Source organism: Rhinichthys klamathensis, unplaced genomic scaffold (genome assembly GCF_029890125.1).
Source record: "Rhinichthys klamathensis goyatoka isolate OS25496 unplaced genomic scaffold, OSU_Roscu_1.1 h1tg000336l_1, whole genome shotgun sequence".
NCBI lineage: Eukaryota > Metazoa > Chordata > Actinopteri > Cypriniformes > Leuciscidae > Rhinichthys > Rhinichthys klamathensis.
Genome location: NW_026606850.1, coordinates 643455 through 666084, shown reverse-complemented (window position 1 = coordinate 666084; position 22630 = coordinate 643455). Strand labels below are relative to the sequence as shown.

The 22630-nt window shown below is 35.6% G+C and overlaps 1 protein-coding gene and 1 pseudogene across 1 annotated transcript; both read left to right on the top strand.

The window, feature by feature from the left end:
* The first annotated feature begins 5981 nt into the window (after window positions 1-5981).
* On the top strand, window positions 5982-12978 carry LOC130106302 (nuclear factor 7, brain-like; annotated as a pseudogene).
* A 3342-nt stretch (window positions 12979-16320) lies between these two features.
* On the top strand, window positions 16321-21271 carry LOC130106301 (uncharacterized). The gene is made up of 3 exons (XM_056272371.1): window positions 16321-16457; window positions 18824-18981; window positions 20764-21271. Exons 1-3 carry the CDS (start codon window positions 16321-16323, stop codon window positions 21096-21098), a joined length of 630 nt encoding a protein of 209 aa, XP_056128346.1. The 3' UTR covers window positions 21099-21271.
* The last annotated feature ends 1359 nt before the right edge of the window (window positions 21272-22630 follow it).

The following is a 22630-nucleotide window of genomic DNA, read 5'->3' as shown; positions in this document are numbered from 1 at the left end:
TTATGCTCATGATATGAATATATGAATATAATATATAAAATAATTTAATGTAATAGATTATAATTTAAATTTAATTCTCAATACAGCACTGAAGTCCTTATAAGAGAAACTTACACACAAAGAAAACATAATTTCCTTTCGATTTTACTCTCAATAAAACAATAAAAGGTGTTTTATCTTGCTAGGGCTGAGTTTTTGTTGCATTTACATTGTTCTGACCAGCAGAGGTCACCAACGTGTGACAACAGTGAATCATTTTGTGAAGCAAAAAAATCGAGAAGCACCTGGCTGAAGCCTGCAGATTTGGGCGGGGGTGCACCTGGGGAAGCCCAAATGTATCATCGTATAAAGCCCGCCCTGGCAATTTGATTGGCCAGACCATTTCTGGATCGAGCATACCTCAACGGATCAAGTCCAGACCGAACTTCCCGACCAAAAAATATTGTGGCCGGGGTTTGGTCTGGCATCCAGGCTAATGGTCAGTAGCACAAGATTGAAATTTAAAACCACAATTCTGAACAGTGACTACACTTCAGATGTCATCAGTGAATCAGACCACTTCCTGATGATGTCAAGTCACCTTTATTTATATAGCGCTTTTCACAATACAGACTGTTTAAAACCAGCTTTACACAGATAACAGGAAAATAATGAAACCAAGTTTGTTTCTGCTCTACAGCAGATCTAGAAAAAAGGAATTGTCCGGTTTAAGTAACTTCAGTGTTGATACATTTTTAGTTGTAAAAATTGCCAGAAAGTTGCTGTAAATTTTGCAGCATTTTTGACAGTGTAGTTTTCATATTCAAAATAAAAAAGTGTATCAAATGATGAATTCATATAGTCCACATTGTCAAGAGTATAATAGAGAGTCCCTTCATTCGAAGCATTCCTTCATTTTCTGTGGGCATCAACTCCCTTCTAGAATGTTTACCGACGCATTCCCATTGTTCAAAGAGGAAGTTGTGTGCAACAGATATTCAGAAACAGCCCATTGCTGACTCATCCCCATCATAACTGTGCCTATATACCCTTATGATAAGAAAATATATTTCCCATATATGAATGATCAATATATTAAATGGTTTAACAGTGTATTTGAAAATATATTTGTGCTCATATATTACAATATATTGAATAAAACATATGTATAGCCATACATGGTCAATGCACATATTGCAGTTTATTAAGCACTAGTTACCCATATATGGAAATGTATTATGTAATATATATCATTATATTTTGCAGTATATTTTCATATATTTTTGTTCCGTAAGAAAGACCTTATCAAGTCTTGCATTTGGAATGATTTGTTTGCATTTGTATATTATAGCTGCAAAATAAACACATGTAAAAATGTATACATCAAGATATAACTTTCTGTTTACACTTCAGTCTGCACTGAATCCAAAAGCACATTTCTGGCATCCGCTGCTATAGTGTCGGCTGCAAAGATGAAGTTGACGATGCTGAATCGCGATCTTATGGCTGTAACAATATGCGATATGAAACCGAAATCGCGACACTCAGATCCACTAAGTTGTTGAGGACTTGCGGTGTGAGAAGGCAGAATTGCGACACATCCCTTCCAACAACCAGAGTTATAAGGGCTCCAGACATTAGAAAAATATCAGTCTACACATGCGTTTTATATTTAATATATTAAATATAAAACGCATCACTCAAAAAAATGATATGTTGGCTTTAATTAACTTTTTTATGTCAACAGGTTCCATAAATTAACTTTTTTATGTCAACAGGATGCACATAACTGGGTTACGTTAAACAAACATAATTTGTTCATGTAACTTCAACAGATTAAAATAAATGATATGTTGGTTTTAATTAACTTTTTTATGTCATCAGGTTTTGCTATGTTGGCTTAAATTAACTTTTATGTCAAGAGGTTCTGATATGTTGGCTTAAATTAACTTTTTTATGTCAACAGGTTCTGATATGTTGGCTTAAATTAACTTTTTTATGTCAACAGGTTGCACATAACTGGGTTACGTTAAACAAATGGAATTAAGTCATTTTAAGCGACCCAATTAAACTCTGAGCTGAGTGTTAAATGAACACTGAAGCAGTGTTAAAGTTAATGAGATAATTAAGTGAATAATTGAGTGATGATTACGGAATTTGAAGTCACCATTATGGAGATCAGTGTTTGCTTTAGTTGGGCTCTTGACCCTCACATCAATAACATTATATTTTGTCTGGCTGCTATACATGAGTTATAACAGCCAGATGATCAATTAGCAAAGATGATCTGATGATGTTGGTTGTGTTTTATCATAATCATTATATCACAATCATTTGCCCTGAATCACTGAACTCATATAGAACCCAATTTCTGAGTTAAGTTTACCTTATGGATTATAGCAGCTCTGTCATTGTAGTGCATACTATTTTTTGTCTTTTCAATGAAATCCAACTGTTCAAATCAATAAAAAAAAACTTCTACAAAAAAAATTAGTTCATGTAGGCACACACAGACATCAAGAATCAGTCTGTGAATCTCAACAATGGTGACAATTATAAAGCATGTTTCAGTAGGGCTGGGCGATATATCGCACGATATTGTCATGCGCATCTCGTCAGTAAAGCCGGTTCCTTGATTAGTAGTAAACCGCCTTCACCTGCTTTCAGATGGAGCGGCATTTACTACAAAGAGCCGTAGGTAACTGACAAGCTGAGCCATATCGCATTAATATCGCGGACGTAACGCCAGTTTATATTTAGAATAGATGTACCAAGAGTAACTTACTTCTAAGCAGTTCAAGCAAGCAATCTGTTAATAATAACTTGTTCTTGTCTTGAGTTCATCATGCAGGTTATAAAATCGCAAGCAGTTTTGAGCAAAAAAAATCTAAAGAAAACTCACTCTAGAGATGAACATCAAAAAATGAACACACCCTGAACATACTTTTTCTGAGATATATATACCTTACATTGTTCCTTTCTAGGCTGCTTTGGGTTTTAGAGAGTCTGGGGAAAACACAGTCTTGTGACTTTAATGCTTAGCTTACATGTCTGTGTAAGAGGTGTCTGTGTAAGATGGCTTTTATGTGTGTGCATATGTCTGAGTGTATGAGGTACATTTAATTCCATATTGAAACATTTCCCTACAACTCTTAAGTCAATTCTTAGCAGTGTTCTTGTGAGTAACTCTCAGAGGCTTGATAAATACGGGCCCAGAACTAATTGACGAACTGACTGCAGAACACTAGAACAGAAAGACAATCATGAATCAAAACATGTGACTAGTAAACATGGTATGGTTTTAACCACTAGTGAGAATAATGCAGGCTTAGTCAAACAAATGTTCCCTCTTTTCATCTTCAGATGGTCAGTTCATGAGGGAAGATCAAACACAACTCAGTGTGTTTCAGTGTCATAAACACGTTAGACATCGGCACAGTATCATATCACTGTGCTTACTCTGACATTTGATTTAGCTTCACATGTTTTTCCATGTTGGTTTTCTCCTTTCCATGTCACTGTCTGCAGACTGTCTCCCTCTTCCTTGTACAAGCTTTCTATGAAGATCAGCCCAGAGACTTGCTCAATATAGTTAATTGGCTGTTTGTATTGTTGTATGTTCACTGTTATTCCCTGATTGGGCACCACATAGCTCTCCAGCTTTACTGTATCATCTATGTTCTCCTCAATTACCACCTTAAAATAGTGAGTCGGCACTGCTTTGCCATGTTTCATCAAATAACTCACTCTAGTTCTATTGGGCACGTAAAGTGGTCCAGTGTACACATGGACATTACGGATATGTGCATTATTTTGAATTTTATCTCGCAAGTCGTTTTCAAATGTTCCCCACTCGTTTCTGTTTAAGTTCGAATCCTGCATTGTGATGTTGCTGAACACATTTGTGTCATTAAAGGCTTCCTCACACCACTGGTGATTGGCAGCCGCAGCAAGATGACCTTTATCATGAGTATTACCTTGTAGATTGTTGACGTCAGATGTTTGGAAGAATGGATGAATTGAGTCATCCACTTTATAAACTCTTGTAAAATCCTTCTCTTTTTCCAAAGTACTCTTGTTCAATATCTCATACACCCATGCAGCATTCCTGGTTCGATTGTCGTATAACATAGCATACGATTTTTTTTTTCTTATTTCAGTAAGATTAGGAACTCGGTCTATTAATTTATAGGTAGGGTTGACATTTGTAACTTGTTCTGGCTTACAGGTTGATTCATTTCCAGACATGACTGAAAGTGGAATCCGTATGTAGACGGTTTGAGAACTAGATTTGTTTAAACCTCTTATCCGTTATCCATCCTCCGTCTTATTTCTCAGATTATATGGATATATCTCTTCATTATTTCTTTCAAAAGTATCAGAATCCTGACTGCCTGATATTTCATTGAGCGAGCGTTTTGTGGGGGGTTGAATGCTGAGTTCTGAATGCGGCTGAACCATCACTTTATTTTCTCCGCCTGGAGGATTTTCTTTCATTGTTTGTTCTTTTACATTCTCTTTATTGCTCACACACAATTCCTTGATAGTGGGTCTAGTATTGCTGTCATCATTTCGCGTTGCTTTGGTAACCATATTGTTCCTCGTCTCAGAAGATGAGGGGATTTCAGAAGGCACTTGTTCTGTCTCAGAGGGTGTGATTTCTTCTGCCAGTTTTGAGGAAGTTTCAACCTCCTTCAGATCAGACTGTGCTTCTATTCTATTAAACCCACCATAATACAAACATCTTTTTAATGCCTGCAACATTATCACACGAGCCCAGTGCCGTCGTGTTTTTGATTTGATGTCCATTCTTTGTGTTTCTTTCCAAGCTCGTTTGATATCATCAGCTGACCAGCAATCACCATGTTCCTTTTTAATGTCACATGTGTCTTTAATCTTTTTTTTTGTTTCACGTAAGCACTCAAACCCATTAAAAAACGATAACAAATCCTTAACTATGTCATCTAAAGTGGCATCAGATGGGTTTCCCCCCCTGTTCTCAAGAGTGGTTTGATTATTTGCAGAAGATCCAGGAGGCCGGATTTGTGGGCAGAACAAACTCATCATGATGCCGTTCATGATCAAAAAAAGTTAAGGACTTATTCACCCTTGATGTGCCAACCCTGCTTCAGTTTCATAAGTACTCTATACTGATATACTTCTATAAATGATGACTGCAGACCATCTTATGGTCCACACTGCACACTACACACATTGCATAATGCTGTCTTTTTTTCATATCAGTGCCTCTTTACATATTCTTTACAAATTCAATGAATTGTAAGTTTGAAAAGCTTGATTAGTCTTTTCATTGGATACTTTTTTACTCTTACTCAAGTAATTATTCAAATAGTTAGTTTTATTACTTGAGTAATTATTTCTATAAATGCTGGTACTTTTACTTGAGTACAGTTTTTGGTTTCTCTACTCAGCTCTGCTTGTGTCTCCAAACACTGACAATCAACATGATAGGCAAACGTGAGTTTATCACTGAAACTTCAGAATGTCAAGAACTCATTTTGACAGAGATTTGTTCATGACAGACCCTGGAGAAACTCTGTCACAAATAAAGAGCAATAAAGTGCCTTTATCAATTTTTGTGTGTTTTCATTGTTCTTTTGTGTTTGGTTCAAGGTTTTTTTTTAGGATTATGCTTGAGAATGTTTCAATGCAAGTTAATTTTGAATCCATTTTGTTAAAATTTAACCTACAGAAATCCGGAAGTTCTTGTTTAAACACACGAATGGTGATCAGCCTTTTTCAACACTTACCAGGAAGAGATTGACTTGTTATTTTTCCATTCTGTCAAACTGACTCTCTTCTCTAATGACAAAAAGCAAAAAAGATTCAGTGATCAATGAAGAATGAAGAAAAATGAGGAACTATTTTTGAAAAGTTTGTTTCTGAACAGACAGCAGATCTTTGTGATTCTCGTGGTTATTCATATTTGAAAACATCATTCAGAAAGTTAAAGTCAAGTTTATATTGCTGGAGCTCAAACAGTGAAAATGGCTTCATCTGCAGAAGAGCTTTCTTGTACCGTGTGCTGTGAAATCTTCAAGGCTCCTGTTGTTTTATCATGTAGTCACAGTTTCTGTAAAGAGTGTCTTCAACAGTTCTGGAGAACCAAGAAAACTCAACAGTGTCCTGTCTGTAGGAGAAGATCCTCAAAAACTGATCCTCCATGTAATCTTGTGTTAAAAAACGTGTGTGAGTCGTTCCTGAAGGAGAGAAATGAGAGGTGTTCATCAGTGTCTGAGGAGATCTGCAGTTTACACAGTGAGAAACTCAAACTCTTCTGTCTGGAGGACAAACAGCCTGTGTGTTTAGTGTGTATTAACTAACAGAAACACGACAATCACACACTCAGACCCATCAGTGAAGTCGTTCCATTATATAAGGTAAGACGGGTTTAAATATAGGGCTGCTCAGTGGGTAGCATTGTCGCCTGAAGGCAAGAAGGTCCCCAGTTCGAGTTTCAGTTGAGCCAGTGTGTGTGAAGTTTGCACGTTCTACCTGTCCCTGCGTTGGATGGATGGGTGGATGGATGGATTTATTTCAGAACACATTGCAAAAATCTCTAGTATCTTATAGATTTTCTGTTGGAATTCTAGGAGGAGCTCAATACAGCACTGAAGTCCTTACAAGAGAAACTTCAACACAATAAAAACAATAAAGAAGAGTTTCAGAAAACAGTTCGACACATCAAGGTGAGGATTGATATATCAAAATGATTTATTCTTTTGATATAGGTACTATATCAAGGTAGGATTAGAACAGCTGACATGTTTTTGACATAAATCCATGTTCCTTTATTGACTGAAAAGTTAAAGTTGTAGTTAACTAACCCACATTTCCCCACTCACTCTTCATGCTGCTCCAGAATCAGTTGCATCTTTGAGATGATTGAAGTGAATGTGATTTGATTTCAGTCTCAAGCTGAGCGCACAGAGCGTCAGATTAAACAGCAGTTTCAGAAGCTTCATCAGTTCCTCAGAGATAAAGAAGAAGCTACAATCACTGCACTGAGGGAGGAAGAGGAGCAGAAGAAGCAAATGATGAAGGAGAAGCTTGAGGAGATGAACACACACATCTCAGATCTTTCACACACAATCAAAGACATGGAGGAGATGATGAAAGCCAATGACGTCTGCTTTCTGAAGGTCTGATTTCACATCATTGATTGATTGATTGATTGATTGATGATTGAGTTCTTGATGATAAATGGTGTGTTTGTTCTGCAGGAGTTTCCAGTCTCAATGGAAAGGTGAGTGATCTGCTGGTGTCTCTGGTCTCTCTGGTTCTGATCAAAAGCCACTGCAGTTCTGACTCCTGAATGTTCCTCCAGAGTCCAGATCTCACAGCCGGATCCACAGATGGCTTCTGGAGCTTTGATTCATGTGTCACGATACTTGGGCAACCTGCCGTTCAGAGTCTGGAAGAAGATGCAGGACATCGTCCAAAACAGTGAGTCTGCAGAAGATCTGTGATGTTACACACTGGAAATAATATGAAGGTATTTTTGGTGCAAAACAACTGAACGCCTGTGACAGTGAAATCTGTAGTTGTAGAGAATAGCCACACATGTGTATCAGTACATTTGAAGTCACAGAGAGAAATGTTTTAAGAGTTGCAAACCTGTAGACTTTTTTTCTCTTCCACAAAGATGCATTCATTGACGAATGCACAAAACGTGCAAACTAATAAAAACATTGTCAACTTTATGACATGATACACAATTGTATTTTAAGTTGAAAATACACTGAAACTATATTTACCTTTTTTTAAATATTCCATTAAACCTGCTGAGAAAAGAGGAGCGTGAACAAAAGCGAGCAGTTCCACGCGCATGCCCAGGAAACTCATGAATATTAATGTAGGCTCCGCCCACTGCCTCTACAGATGCAAAACTCACTTTTGCTCCACATTTCACATAGATCAATGGTGCAAAAGGGAGAGCGCGCGAAACTTGTCACTTGAACGCGAAAAACAGTGTTTGAGATTGGTCGCAGCAGATTCAAGCAGTTGTAGTTATGTTACTTGTGTTTGTGCTAGAAAAATATACAAGACATTTGTGAGAAAATATTCTACAAGTGTGCAACTCTCATTGCATGAATTCACATTCACATTTCTCCGTGACTTCATTTTTTAATGCAGTTGTGTAAATGCGTTTTGCACCATATTCATTACAGCAACCAGGGCCGGACTGGGACCAAAATTCGGCCCTGGCATTTGTGGTTTTCACCGGCCCAACTAATTGATGACGTTAAAAAACGTCCCCAGAATCTGAACATTTTTCCCACTGAGACACACCATACAAGGCAGCAATTTAGGCGCGTTTCCATTACAGATTTGCGCAAAACTTTTGCGATTTTTTCTAAATGTCGATAAAAAACTATTGCGAAATGACGGCGTTTCCATTAACTGATGTTATGCGATACAACGTCCTTTTTTTTCTCTCGCGATAAGTCATTTAAACATCATGGCAACGGGTCTATCAGCCACCACCACACTAGACATTAGGCTTGTTTGAGATGCGCCTTGCCTCGCCTGATATGTAGTCGAGAGTAGGCGGCTGCAGTGAGAGGAGGAGTGAAAAAAGCGCAGGCAAGCCGGACAGATCGCTCTTCTCGCAGTGGATCTGACACCTGTGAGATCAAAGGCGGATATCGCGGGATTCACACTCGTGCACGGTGTTGCTAATAAACTGGATGTATTTTAAGTTTTGTTGCTTGAATATGAAAATAAATATAATGAACAAGACACCCAAAGTACTTATTTAATTCCATTTTAAATAGGCCTATATGTTTATGAATCATTTTTTTTCTTTACAGATATGTGTTTTTATTTTTTATTTTATTTTTTTAAATTACATCACATAGATCGCACTGTCAGAGAGTTTGGGGATATCCACACATAATCTATACACATAAAACATGATATCAGAGTTTTAAAATCAAACATTTTAAAAGAGAACAATACATCACGGTTGTTTAAACCAATGAGCATTAAGCTGTGCCGTCAGCAAGTCGTTTCCCATCATGCTTTTGATCAGCGCAGTCGCTGGAGAGCAACTGCGCGCGACTGCAGAATCCGACACGTGCGCCTTGCGGTCGCGAGAGTTTTTTGACACACGTCAGCATGACATCAGAGCAAGGCGGACCGCACTCGGACACATTTCTAACCGGCATGCATCTCGCGCTGATCACCGGTGATCGGTTCTGCGCAGATTTTGCTCATCTCAAACAAGCCTATTATTATTATTATTAATGGAATGAGACGTGGTGTGTTATCCAAGCATTAATGGCAGGGAAAGACGCATACTGCTAAGGAGTTTCTGGGTGTTTCTCTCTCATTTCTGCCCCGAGGTCTTGATTGTGGCATTTCTTTGAGGTTTAGAATCCAGTATTCCTGAAGCCTAATTATTGTTTATTTTATGAATTTAATAAAGAACTCTGTCCAAACGGTCAGTGTACATTTGTGTCCATTCGTTTTTCCTTTTTTAACCCGTATTGCAAAACGAAAAATGAACGGTGATTTTTTAATTTAAAATGCAAAGTTAACCAGCAATTTTTTTTAAAATTTGAACTGTACACAAATGCTGTGCAAAAATAATAATATATCGACTAAATTTCAGATGTTTCTTTGACTTTTTGCCCCTTTATTAAACATTTAAAATATTTACAACTTAATACGAAAAAAATGTAGATTTTAATGGTTTTCTAAGGGCAAATTAGAACCTGGAAATTATATTTTTCCCGCAGTGCTGAATGAGAAGAGCCATATTTATGTCTCTGGAACCACAAGGTGATGTAGGTGAGTTATAAGCTAATGATAATAAATCTGTCTGAAAAATAACGAGGCATTTTAATTGTTTATTAATAAACTATTGTTTTCTAAATCAGTGTCGGCTAAAAACATATCTCCATCTCCGCTGAGGCGCGCCGCGCGAATGCACCTTTAGAGAGAAATAGCCTACACCTTTCATAAGGATTACATCATCAGAATGTATTAGCTTTCGATTCGAATTTGTTCGTTTTAAAGTGGACACTTCAAGCTTTAGCCTACATAGGCTATACTTTGTTTCAGTTCTCGCGCTCCAGTTCACGGAGATCATGAAAGCGCGCATGATTGTTTTATTTTATTTTACAAAAGCACAACGTTTTCTTGTTATTGTGAGTTTACACAAATAAAATCATAGTGGCGAATAATGTATTATTATTTTCTGTATGACCAGAAATTATGGAGTAGGCCTATTTTAAGTTGTTTCTACTGTTGATAGGAAAAAGCAAGTGTTCGCGGCCGCGCCTCCGTGCCATGTGCGCTCAGCAAACACTTGGATATGCGTCAAAATCTTGTGTTTATTTGTGATAATCTTAGCCCTGTATTATTATTGTCTAACCATTATGAATGACATTTGACGAATTGCTTTGTTCCTTTTTTTTGGATAAAAGCGTCTTCTAAATATGTAGCCTAATAACTGCTATAATAATGATGATATTTATTAGCCTATTATTTGCGTAGCCTATATCACGGACCCCAAACACACCGCGTCTTCAGGTGACTGTAAATGCGCAAAAACTGTTTCCATTGCAGTTTTGCGAAATATTCCTTTTTCGAATTGCCTGAAAAACCTCCTCATGCGAGCGTAAAAACTTTTTTGCGATAACGGTGCAGCAACGTGGTCAGCTTGGCCCAAAACAATAGAAAATCACACCGGCCCTTCTGGCATGTGCCAGAATTGCCAGATGGCCAATCCGGGCCTGACAGCAACTGTGGCAAAAATGTGAGTATACGAGTTTCTTATTTTGTGATTTGTAGAATAGGATTTGTCCACCTGCAATGAAGAATTTGAGAAAGTGTTTGTGGGAGAGAAAAAAAGTCTACAAGTTTGCACCTCTTAAAACATGTGTGGCTATTCTCTACAACTACGAATTTCACTATCACATGCGTTCAGTTGATTTGCACCAAAAATCAGTCATAAAATCACATATGAGGGAAGATTTACATATTTTAGCATTATGTTTGAATTACCAAATTAGATGCACTAAATGAGCTGTAAAAAAATAATGATATTTATCAGTTACAGTGATATAACAGATCTATACAGTTTACACCGCAAAATCCCCAGTGTTAAATAAACACTGCTGTGTTTATATAATCCACACTCAGAGTGTTATAAGTAACACTGAAGCAGCACCTAATCATCACTCAATTAATGACTTTTTTTTAAAGTCACCACTATGGAGATCAGTGTTTGCTTGAATCACTGAATTATAGCAGCTAAACTAAATTTTAAGTTAAAAATATAAGGGTCAAGAGCCCAACTAAAGCAAACACTGATCACCATAATTATGACTTAAAATTTTCTCCTTCAGTGATTCTGCTTGTTAACATCAGGTGTATTCAATAATGCTCAATCATCACACAATTTATCACTTAATTATCTCATTAACTTCAACACTGCTTCAGTGTTACTTATAACAGTCTGAGTGTGGATTATATAAACACTGAGCAGTGTTAATTTAGCTGTGTAGAATGATTGATTGTTTTTGTCAATATCAGCTCTGTTGACATTAGATGAAAATCTGAAATTTCTCAAAGACAAATGTAATACAGAGCAAAATCCCCAGTTAATTCAACACTGCTCAGAGATAAGTATGCTCCGATCCGTTTTTTCCTCCTCTGATACAATACCTGGGATTCAGTATTGGCCGATACAGAGTACCGATCCGATACTACAGTACTACATAAAACAGTAATACACAGTAGAAAACAATGCATTCTGGGTAATATTTGACGTTTTCGAGAAAGTAGCCTACAGGAATATACTGTGAATTAACAGCGCTCAAAGACGACACTCAGAGTCTGTGTTCCAAATCACACCCTATACCCTCATTCACTATTCCCTACATTAGTTCACTAATATAGTCCAATTGACTGAGTGAATAAAAACAGGTGAGTTAATTCGTATACTGATGAACACCTGCTGTTAACAAGCAGAATCACTGATCAAGAGAAACAAAAAGAACTGAAAAAAGATTAAATCAACTGAACTTAGTTGATTGTCAGCATTGTTGAGATTCATTTGCTGATTCTTGCTGTCTGTGTGTGTCTAAATCAGGGGTGCCCAACCCTGCTCCTGCCGATCGACTGTCCTGCACAGTTCATCTCCAACCCTAATCAAACACACCTGCCTTTAATTTTCAAGTGATCCCGAAGACCTTAATTGGTTGCTTTAGGTGTGTTTGATTAGGGTTGGAGATAAACTGTGCAGGACAGTCGATTGGCAGGAGCAGGATTGGGCACCGCTGGTCTAAATGATGCTGTAGTTTAAAGCTTTTAGTGAATGATGAGTTTAAAAACTGATTGCGCAGCACTGCTTGATCAATAGGACGAGTGTCGTAATTCATAACAATCTGTGTGCATTATATGAACAACAGAACAAAAGTACCTGTTGATTGTGTCTCATCAGCTCCTGTGATTCTGGATCCAAACTCGGCTCATCCACGTCTCGTCCTGTCTGATGATCTGACCAGTGTGAGATACAGCTGGGACGAACAACCTCTTCCTGATAATCCAGAGAGATTTGACATCTTTGATTGTGTTCTGGGTTCAGAGGGTTTTAACTCAGGAACACACAGCTGGGATGTGGAGGTTAAAGAGAGTGAATGCTGGAGTCTTGGAGTAACTACAGCATCAAACCAGAGGAAGGGACGTGATTTCTGTAACACTGATGTTTGGTCTGTGGAGTACGATCCGTACAGACTTTCTGGGTCTGGTTTTCCTGTTGAACAGGATCTTGAGCGTGTGAGAGTTGATCTGGACTATGACAGAGGAACGGTGACATTCTCTGATCCTTTAACTAACACACATCTACACACATTCACAACCACCTTTACTGACACACTCTTTCCATTCTTCTGCAATCTTGATGAAATTAAATGGCTAAGGATTTTACCAGTTAAACTGTAACAACAGAAAATTAATGAAACATAATCTGATCCTGTCAATAAATGACTTGTGCCATCTTATATATTTAGCATGTGAAAGTCTAAATTTCCTAAAATGTAACTCAACATATTCAGAAACAGACAGTTAAAGCAGCAACAGAAAATGATTTCAAGATTTAAAAAGATTTACATAAAAAAAAGTGTCAAGAGTCCAAATAAAGAGAACACTGATCACCATAATGGTTTTTATTTTTCAATTTTTTTTTTCTTCAATAAGACACCAACAACTAAACCTCTCAATAAGAAGTTTTGTATGAAAGAAATAAAGTCAAGCTGGATTGTACCGAGTGAAAATGCTGAGATCTTGAGAGATCTGTTAGTGTTTAATGTTCTGCTGCTGCCAGTCACTTCAATTATTATTTTAGGAAATACAAGTAAAATATTTCTGTTAAAGTTTTTTGCACTTTATTTAAATTAGGATACAATCATTTGTCCATTTTTTTTACAATCAGTATTGAGGAACGAGAAAAATACAAAAGCGCCGGCGGGCCCATTTGCCATTGCATGTTTAAAACAATAATATCTTAGTAAAAACCTAAAGTAATATTGCCAAACTATATATCATTTGAAAGCTTAAAATCTCTAGTTTTCATATTTGGTGGCTGTTATCTAAAATATATTACAGAGGAGCAGAAATTTATCAATTTGCAACAAGAATATTTCATATTCATTAGGAGTATTTAGGCCTTTATTTTGAAATAACAATAAACATGAAAAATCATGAAAGATTGGTAGAAACCTCCGTTTGTTTTCATGCCATGAGTTCAAAAGATAACACCAATTCCATTTTATGAGAAAAAAGGTCTGAAAATGTTTTAAATATAAAGAAAAATGTATGGATTCTCAATTTGTAATGCGGCTGCGAGCTATAACGCTATAACGTAGTCTTTATGCATTTATTAGAGGTTTAATTCAAATCAAATACTGCCAAACCACCCCTACTACTTCTGAATAGGATGTCTACTTCATAAATTGTATGAAAATTATGGAAATACATGGTTCAGATCACTCAAAACATATGAAAATGGAGGCGCCCTTATATGGGCAGTAATGGAGTCTGGTGTTCACCTAGTGAAAAAGTTGGGTACTGCGTCCGAATAAAATCTTACTGAAAGCTCATTTTTTGAGATATCAACCTAAAATTTGGAATACAACTTGTTCAGATATTTGACTTTATTTTTCTTGCAGTTTTAGAGTAAAATATATTTTGTAATATATATATTTTATATAAAATATTAATCATTATATTTGTACATTACACAATTTCATAAACTCAAACTTATATAACTTTTTTTCTGTTTCATTTTTTACAATTTCTGGACTTCTACAATAATCTGGAAAATGTCTTCTTTAAAACAAGACCAGCCATAAGTCTATATTCCAAAGCATTCCTGAATTACAACCATTTAAGTTTGGATAGTGATTTTTATGTCTATGCAAAAAAAAGGGGGGTGCCAGTTAACAGGTTAAACTTTTCATTCATCAAAGAATCCTGAAATAAAAATGTAAATACAGTATATACTGTATATATGCATGTGTGTGTCATCATGATAGAGAAAGCAGATTTCTGTTAATCTGGTTTAAAGGGCCATTTTAGTCTAGGAATAGGCCTAGTCTTTGTCCGGGAAAATGCCCCATAGAGAAAGTAGGTGATGTGTATTGTATATTATCATGCATTTGTATATTATGAGAAAATGAAAGTGTTTTTTGAGCTTGGATGCACATGGTAAATGGACTGCATTTATATAGCGCTTTCACAGACCCAATGGCCACCAAAGCGCTTTACAATTTGCCTCACATTCACCCATTCACTCACTCATTCATACACCGACGGGCGACGGCAGCCATGCAAGGCGCCATCCAGCTCGTCGGGAGCAGCTGGGGTTAGGTGTCTTGCTCATGGACACCTCGACACTTGGTCAGGTGGAACCGAGGATTGAACCACCAACTTTCCGGTTTGTAGACAACCCACATGAACCACTGAGCCACTGCCGCCCACATAAAGCAGATGGTTTCAACGGCAACAATATAAACAAACGTTACTAAGCAGGCACGCTTTTGTGGCCCAAACTTACGGTAGACTTTCGCAAAGAATCAATAACAATAGATGCTGCGTTATCTTTCTTATGCGTTATCATCTTTCATTTAAACTGCACTGTTAACCCTTGCTGAAAAAAAGGTCAAATACTTACAGTATCATACCATTTTCCATTAAAACAGTAATATACCGTAGAAAACAATGCATTCTGGGTTATATTTTTCATTTGAAAAAAAAAAAAGCCTACAGGAATATACTTTGAAGATTAGTGATGGAGATCAGTATTTGCTTTAGTTGGTGTCTTGACTTTATAACGTTTCTCTCTGGCTGCTGTAACTGTGAGTTTATAAAACAAGAAAAAGCCAAGAGGAAGATGATCAGGTGTCTTTGCTGTTGTGATGATGCCATAATCATCCTGGACATGTACGATTCTCTGATCTCACCCTGTGTATAAGCTTTGAATTTTATGGGTATTTAATATTCATTAATTCTGTGTGCAGAACAGAACAGATCTGGCGTAAATCAGAAAAGCAGAAGTTCACAGTCTGGTGACGTAAGTATGTATATTTTTCTGTCTTTTCTGAACAAACATAACTCTTACATTAAGCAGAATTTTGACTATTATGGTTTTGTTTGTTTGTTTGTTTGTTTGTTTGTTTTTGTTTAAAGAAATTGACTATTTTAGCCAGACCTAAAGAGAAGTTCCTTGGTTGAAGTCCTTCAAGAAGTGATAATACCGGATTGAGTCAAGCCTGATTTGTTCCTTAGTCACTGTGTTACAACAAAATGAATTTGAACCTCTTTAAGAGTTGTACAGCAAGACAACTTTCTGAATATTCTGTAAATGATAATGCCACTCTCGAGGAAGGGGAAACAAACCCCACAGATGACACTAAACATATAGTTATGGGTTTGTTAACATATTTTAAAGGGTTTCAGTGCTTGAATGAGGCTAAAGAAAAGATTGAAATTAAATGTCACATTGAAAAGAAGCTTAAATTCTGGGAAATTAAAAAAATCAAACAAGCTTGGGATGAAGCCAAAAATATAAAAAATAAATCTGATAAAAAACACTGGGCTCGTGTGATAATGCTGCAGATGATGGCTCATTTGTATAATGAGTGTGCAGGACAAGCTACGCAGAATTCTAGAACTGGTTCATCTGAACACACTCAAATAGAGAGTATAGGTGCAGAATCAGGAGGTCAGCATTCAACTTTTAATGAAACTGATGATATGTCTGAAAATCCTTCAAAAGAAAAGCTTCAAAAAGACAATGGAACAGGGAAAATGGATTTAGAGAAATCTAATTCTCAAACCCTCTACATAAAGATCCCACTATCTGCACTGTCTCACGGTGAATTGGAAGATGCAGATCATGTTAGCTCTAACTATAAATTTATAGATGGATATCCTTCAGATACACTGTAAAAAATAAAATCGTAAAAAAACGGTCAATGACTGGCAGCTACGGCTGCCAAACAAAAACCGTAAAAATAAAGTAAAATATCCTAATTTAAATTGAGTGCAAAAAACTTTTCCAAACTTTGTCCTTAAATGTTTTACAGAAAAACACTGTTATTTTACAGTTATTTCCTGAATTATTATGATCAAACACCTTCACTGTGAAAAAAGGTCAAATGACTGTCAGCAATGGCTGCCATACAAAAACCATAAAATGAATGTAAAATATCCTAATTTAAATAAATAAATACTATTGCAGAAATCTTCATTAATCTTTTTAACGGAAACACAGTTATTTCACACACATATATATATATATTTACTGAATTTTTATTAAAAAACATAATCACTGTAAAAAGTAAATATCTTGCTATAAACTACATGCATGATTTACTGTGATTATATGTCATCAGCAACTACACAGTTACTGTCTGTTAAATAAAACAACATGCAGCATTTCATCAGTGTTTCTCTGCTCATCCTGGACTGAAGCTCAGGCTCTACTCGTCAACACAATGGTGACAGACAAAACACACCATACAGAAACACTTTACATCCCAACAGAACATTAAACACTAACAGATCTCTCAAGATCTCAGCATCTTCACTTATTACAATCCAGACTTCTTTCATACTAACATTCTTATTGAGAAATAACAGAGGTTTAGAAGTTGATATTTTATTTAAAATAATAAAGTTTGATGTCACCATGATAGAGATCAGTGCTGGCTTTAGTTGGGCTCTTGACCCTTCAGATATTAACATTAGTTTTTCTCTGGCTGCTTTAACTGTGTGTCTCTGATACATATTTGTTATTGTAGGAAACCGAGAAAAACTCAGATCAGATGATGTTGGTCACTTATTAGTGATAATAAACATCAAGCAGTTGTCTGCTTTATTGATACCACCTGATTGGCATGACTTATTACTAACTGAATAAGTTGTAAAATATTATGTGTTAATTTAGAATGCCAGTATTGCTATAGAAGATCCTGCAATTCTGTGATATTAAGGTTTTATGAAGTTATTATGCAGGAAATGTTTTGACAGGATCTTACAGACTCACTCAGACATCAAGAATTAGCGTATGAATCTCAACAATGGTGACAACTAAAAAAATTCGGACCTATTATAAAGTCACAAAAAGGCTTTGTTGATTGTCACCATTGTTGAGATTCATATGTTGATTCTTGATGTTTCTCTACTCCTAACAAAATAAACCAACTCAAAACATTTTATGTAGAATTTTTATTTTTTTTATTTGAGATTGCTATAATACTGATGCCACAATATAAAAAAACATGTGAATAAAGTATGATATTAATAATTGCCTTTGTATAACACTAAAGTCCATCTATATATAATTTATTCACAGCTAATAGAGATTTGACTGTCATATCAGTGAATCAGATCATCACATAATGACTATAAAATCATCAATAAATGACCAAGATCATCTGATATTTTCTCTTGCAATTATTGCCATAATAAATGTGCATCAAAACACAATTAAAGCAGCCAGAGAAAAAGTAATGTTAAAACTCAAGAGTCATGAGCCCAACTAAAGCAAAGACTGATCTCAATCATGGTGACATCACATTTCTGTTAAAGTTTTTTACACTTTATTTAAATTAGGATATTTTACTTGAATTGTATGGTTTTTGTTTGGCAGCCGTAGCTGCCAGTCATTTGACCCCTTTTTTTACGATTTTTTTTAAAAATGAAGGTATATGATCATAATAATGCAGGAAATACCTGTGAAATAACAGTTTTTTTTTGTTGTTTTATTTGAATTAGAAGATTTTACTTTCATTTTATGGTTTTTGTTTGGCAGCCGTAGCTGCCAGTCATTTGACCCTTTTTTTACGATTTTTTTTCAATGAAGGTATATGATTGTTATTTTACAGGTATATCCTGAATTATCACAGTGTTTTTCAGTTTATTTAATTTAGGATGTTTTACTTTAATGTTACAGTTTTTTGGGGGCTGCCAGTCATTTGACCGTTTTATCATTTAACTGTTTTGTTACTGTTTAATTACAGATTATATTTGTAATTTTACATACATTTTTATGTAATTTAAGAAAACAGAAAAAATACTGTATGAAAAATACAATAAATTTTCTGTATAAAAAATGTGAATTACTGCAATTTGTCATTAATGTCGCAATACCTAAAATAACAGCTGAATTTTTATTTTACAGATATTATTTGTAATTTTACAGTGTTTTGAGTACAATTTAAAATGAAAGAAAATGATCGTCAAAAAATCACAGTTATTTTCTGTAAAATTAGGATTTTTTTTTACAGTGTAGGCCTACTGATATAAGGGAAAAAAAACATTATGTCACGTCATACAACAAAGAAACCAAGAATGCTGAATGGGTGTATGAGATACTGAACGAGAGGACTTTAGCTAGAAATCACATAGGTCTAGGGTTAGGCAAATTCATGCAGATTGGAGATGATCAACAAGAACTTCAACAAGGTCATCTTGCTGCCGCTGCCAATCACACACAGCAAAATCCCCAGTGTTAAATTAACACTCTGAGTGTGGACTCATATAAACACTGAAGAAGTGTTAAAGTTAACACTGAAGCAGTGTTAAGGTTAATGAGATAATTAAGTGAACAAGTGAGGGATGATTGAGCATCATTGAAGACACCTGATGATAACAAGCAGAATCACTGAAGGAGAAAACCGTCATTTTAAGTCACCATTGTGGTGATCAGTGTTTGCCTTTGTTGGGCTCTTGACCCTTTAATCATTAACTTTAGATTTTGTTTGGCTGCTGTACGTGAGTTATAACAGCCAGATGAACATATAGAAAAGGTGATCTGATGGTGTTGGTTGTGTTTTAACATAATCATTATTTCACAATCATTTGACCTGAATTACTGAACTCATAAAGAGCCCAAATTAGGTTTAGTTTTTCAATTATAGCAGCACTATTCTTGCACAGCATAGTGTTTTAAACTTTTACAAAAGTAATCCACAGAAATTTATTTTATACACGTCTCATATATATATATATATATATATAAAAAAAAATTTATTTGATACAGTTTTTAGACACAAAGACATCAAGAATTAGCCTGTAAATCTCAACAATGGTGACAATTATTAAAGCATGTTGTTGTGCATTCTGGTTGCCACCAATAAAAACTCATTCATTCAGCTCCAATCATGCATTGCTGCATGAATAAATAATGAGCTTATGTTCAGAAGTGATCTGTTTGTCACCATTGCTGAGATTAATATGCTAAATCTTGATGTCTGTATGTGCCAACCTAAATCATTTTTGACATTTTTTTTTTTTTTTATCATTTGGTTTCATTGAAAAGGCTAAAAATATGATGCCATACAAGGACAGTGCTGCTATAATTAATAAAGTAAACCTAACTCAGAAATTGGCCTATATATGAGTTCAGTGATTCAGGTCAAATGATTGTGAAATAATGATTATGTTAAAACACAACCAACACCATCAGATCACCTTTTCTATATGTTCATCTGGCTGTTATAACTCACGTACAGCAGCCAAACAAAATCTGAAGTTATTGATTAAAGGGTCAAGAGCCCAACTAAATCAAATACTGATCACCATAATGGTGACTTAAAATTACGGTTTTCTCCTTCAGTGATTCTGCTTGTTATCATCAGGTGTCTTCAATGATGCTCAATCATCACTCAATTATTCACTTAATTATCTCATTAACTTTAACACTGCTTCAGTGTTAACTTTAACACTGCTTCAGTGTTTATATGAGTCCACACTCAGAGTGTTAATTTAACACTGGGGATTTTGCTGTGCAGCTGGTGCCAGGAAGCCTACAATAGCACGTTTTGTTTCAGCAACATTTCACCACAGGTTAAGATATTAAACACTCACATCTGGAGGACCCTGGAGAATGTTTGTCGAAAAAAAACAGAAACAAAAAAAAATGTCCATGTGTACACTGGACCAGTGTACACTGACTCTTTTTATCCCCTGACTATTCTGAACCATCCTCTGTTAGTAAAGAGGAAAAGTAAAGACTCAACAAATTATAAGAGAAAAAATGCATCAATAAAGAAATCAAAAAATGCATCAATAAAGAAATCAAAAAATGCATTAAAAATGCATCAATAAAGAAATCAAAAAATGCATCAAAAAAGAAATCAAAAAAGATATCAGAAAATGCATCAAAAAAGAAATCAAAAAAGATATCAGAAAATGCATCAAAAAAGAAAAGAAAAAGTGATGGTGGTTCAAAGAATGTGAAAGCAGTGCCAACTCTGTTCTTTAAGGTGATAATTGTCGAGAATGATGATGGGACAGTAGAAGTGCCAGTATGCTATCTGATTCCTAATGAGGAATATATATTATCATTCTTTAAAGAATTCAAGGAAGACGAACAAATGAAAAACGAAGAGATCCTGAACACCTCTTTCAAGGCAACACTTGAACATATTGAGACATTATCTGGGCTGAAGTTCACAGCAGAATCATGCAAAAATGGAGAGAAGGACAGTATAAAGACAGTGGAATGGAAGGGAGAAGGTGGAAATGGAGAGTTAACTACAGCTGCGATAAATGTCAGAATAAGCACACCACATACTTAATGATAATATTGATGCCTAAATCTGACATGTGTTCAGTAAATACTGCCCAAATATCAGTCACTGGGGGGGCATTCTAGTGACATCACAGTGGTCTCACATGGTGAGCTCACAGTCAGAGGGACAAAGCCTCAAATGAAATCGGCTGAAGATAAAAGACATTAAATCTCTCAACGTCTCAGCAGAAGTTCTTTTTGAGAATGAATAGGTTTAGATGTTAATATTCTATTGAAAATGTTTGTCACCATTATATTGATCGGTGTTTCCTTTATTTGGGCAGTTTGACTCGTGGCTTTTTTTTTAATGAGTTTGTTGTCTTTGAAACTGTGTTCACCCAAACACATAATTTATTACAAAAAAATTCTGAAACAAAGATGATCAGTTGATTTGGTTTTCAGCATCATATAGTAGAATAATTCACTTATCTTATCCCCAACCAAATGCTGTTATTTTTTATTAATAGATTATTATATTTATCTACAATGCTTTCTTACAGCTTATCAGAACATCTGATTTTTGATTTTTAAAATATATTACTGGGAAATAATTATTTGTATACACACACATACACACACACACACAGAGAGACATCAATAATCATCATATTAATTTCAACAATGGTGGAACATTGGCTTCATGCTGAAATGCATGCTGGGAGCCATGAGTTTTATACTATTGTGGCTCCCAGCAGTGGCACAGATAGGATTTTTTAACTGGGGGGGACCAAGCTGTCAGCAAATGATTTAAACTTTAGTTATTTTGCGTAATTTGGGCTTTAACTAGTGCTCAAGTGCGTAATTTGAGAACGTGGCTAATATACATAGCGAAAACACTGGTTAATCCTCGGTTTTACCGATTTTTGTCGTCTTGTGAGGGCGGGGGACGGATCGGCTCACTATGAATCTGGGGGGGTCGTGTCCCCCCCGTCCCTAGTGCCATCCACTCAAAAAAATGATATGTTGGCTTTACTTAACTTTTTTTTGTAAACAGGTTCCACCGGTTCCACATAACTATGTTTCGTTAAACAAACATAATATGTTCATGTAACTTCAACATCATGGAATTTGGTCATTTTAAGCGACCCAATTAAACTCTGAGCTAATGAGTTAATTAAGTGAGTAATTGAGTGATGATTGAGCATTATTGAAGATACCTGATGATAACAAGCAGAATCTCTGAAGGAGAAAACCGGAATGTTTAAGTCACCATTATGGAGATAAGTGTGTGTTTTAGTTGGGCTCTTGACCATTAACTTATTAACTTTAGATTTTGTTTGGTTGCTGTACATGAGTTATAACAGCCGGATGAACAATAAACAAAGGTCATCTGATGGTATTGGTTGTGTTTTAACATAATAATTATTTCACAATCATTTGACCTGAGTCACTGAACTTATATTAAACCGAATTTCTGAGTTAAGTTTACCTTATGGATAATAACAGCACTGTCATTGTAGAGCATACTATTTTTAGATTTTTCAATGAAATTCAAATGACCAAATCAAGAAATAAAAAAGAAACTTCCCAAAAAATATT

Excerpts from the sequence above, each read along its gene's own strand:
- LOC130106301 (XM_056272371.1), top strand. The coding sequence starts at position 16,321 with ATGGATTTAGAGAAATCTAATTCTCAAACCCTCTACATAAAGATCCCA. Across the intron at positions 16,458-18,823 it reads GGATATCCTTCAGATACACT|GGAAAAAAAACATTATGTCA; the intron begins GTAAAAAATAAA and ends TACTGATATAAG. Across the intron at positions 18,982-20,763 it reads TCAACAAGAACTTCAACAAG|TGCCAACTCTGTTCTTTAAG; the intron begins GTCATCTTGCTG and ends ATGTGAAAGCAG.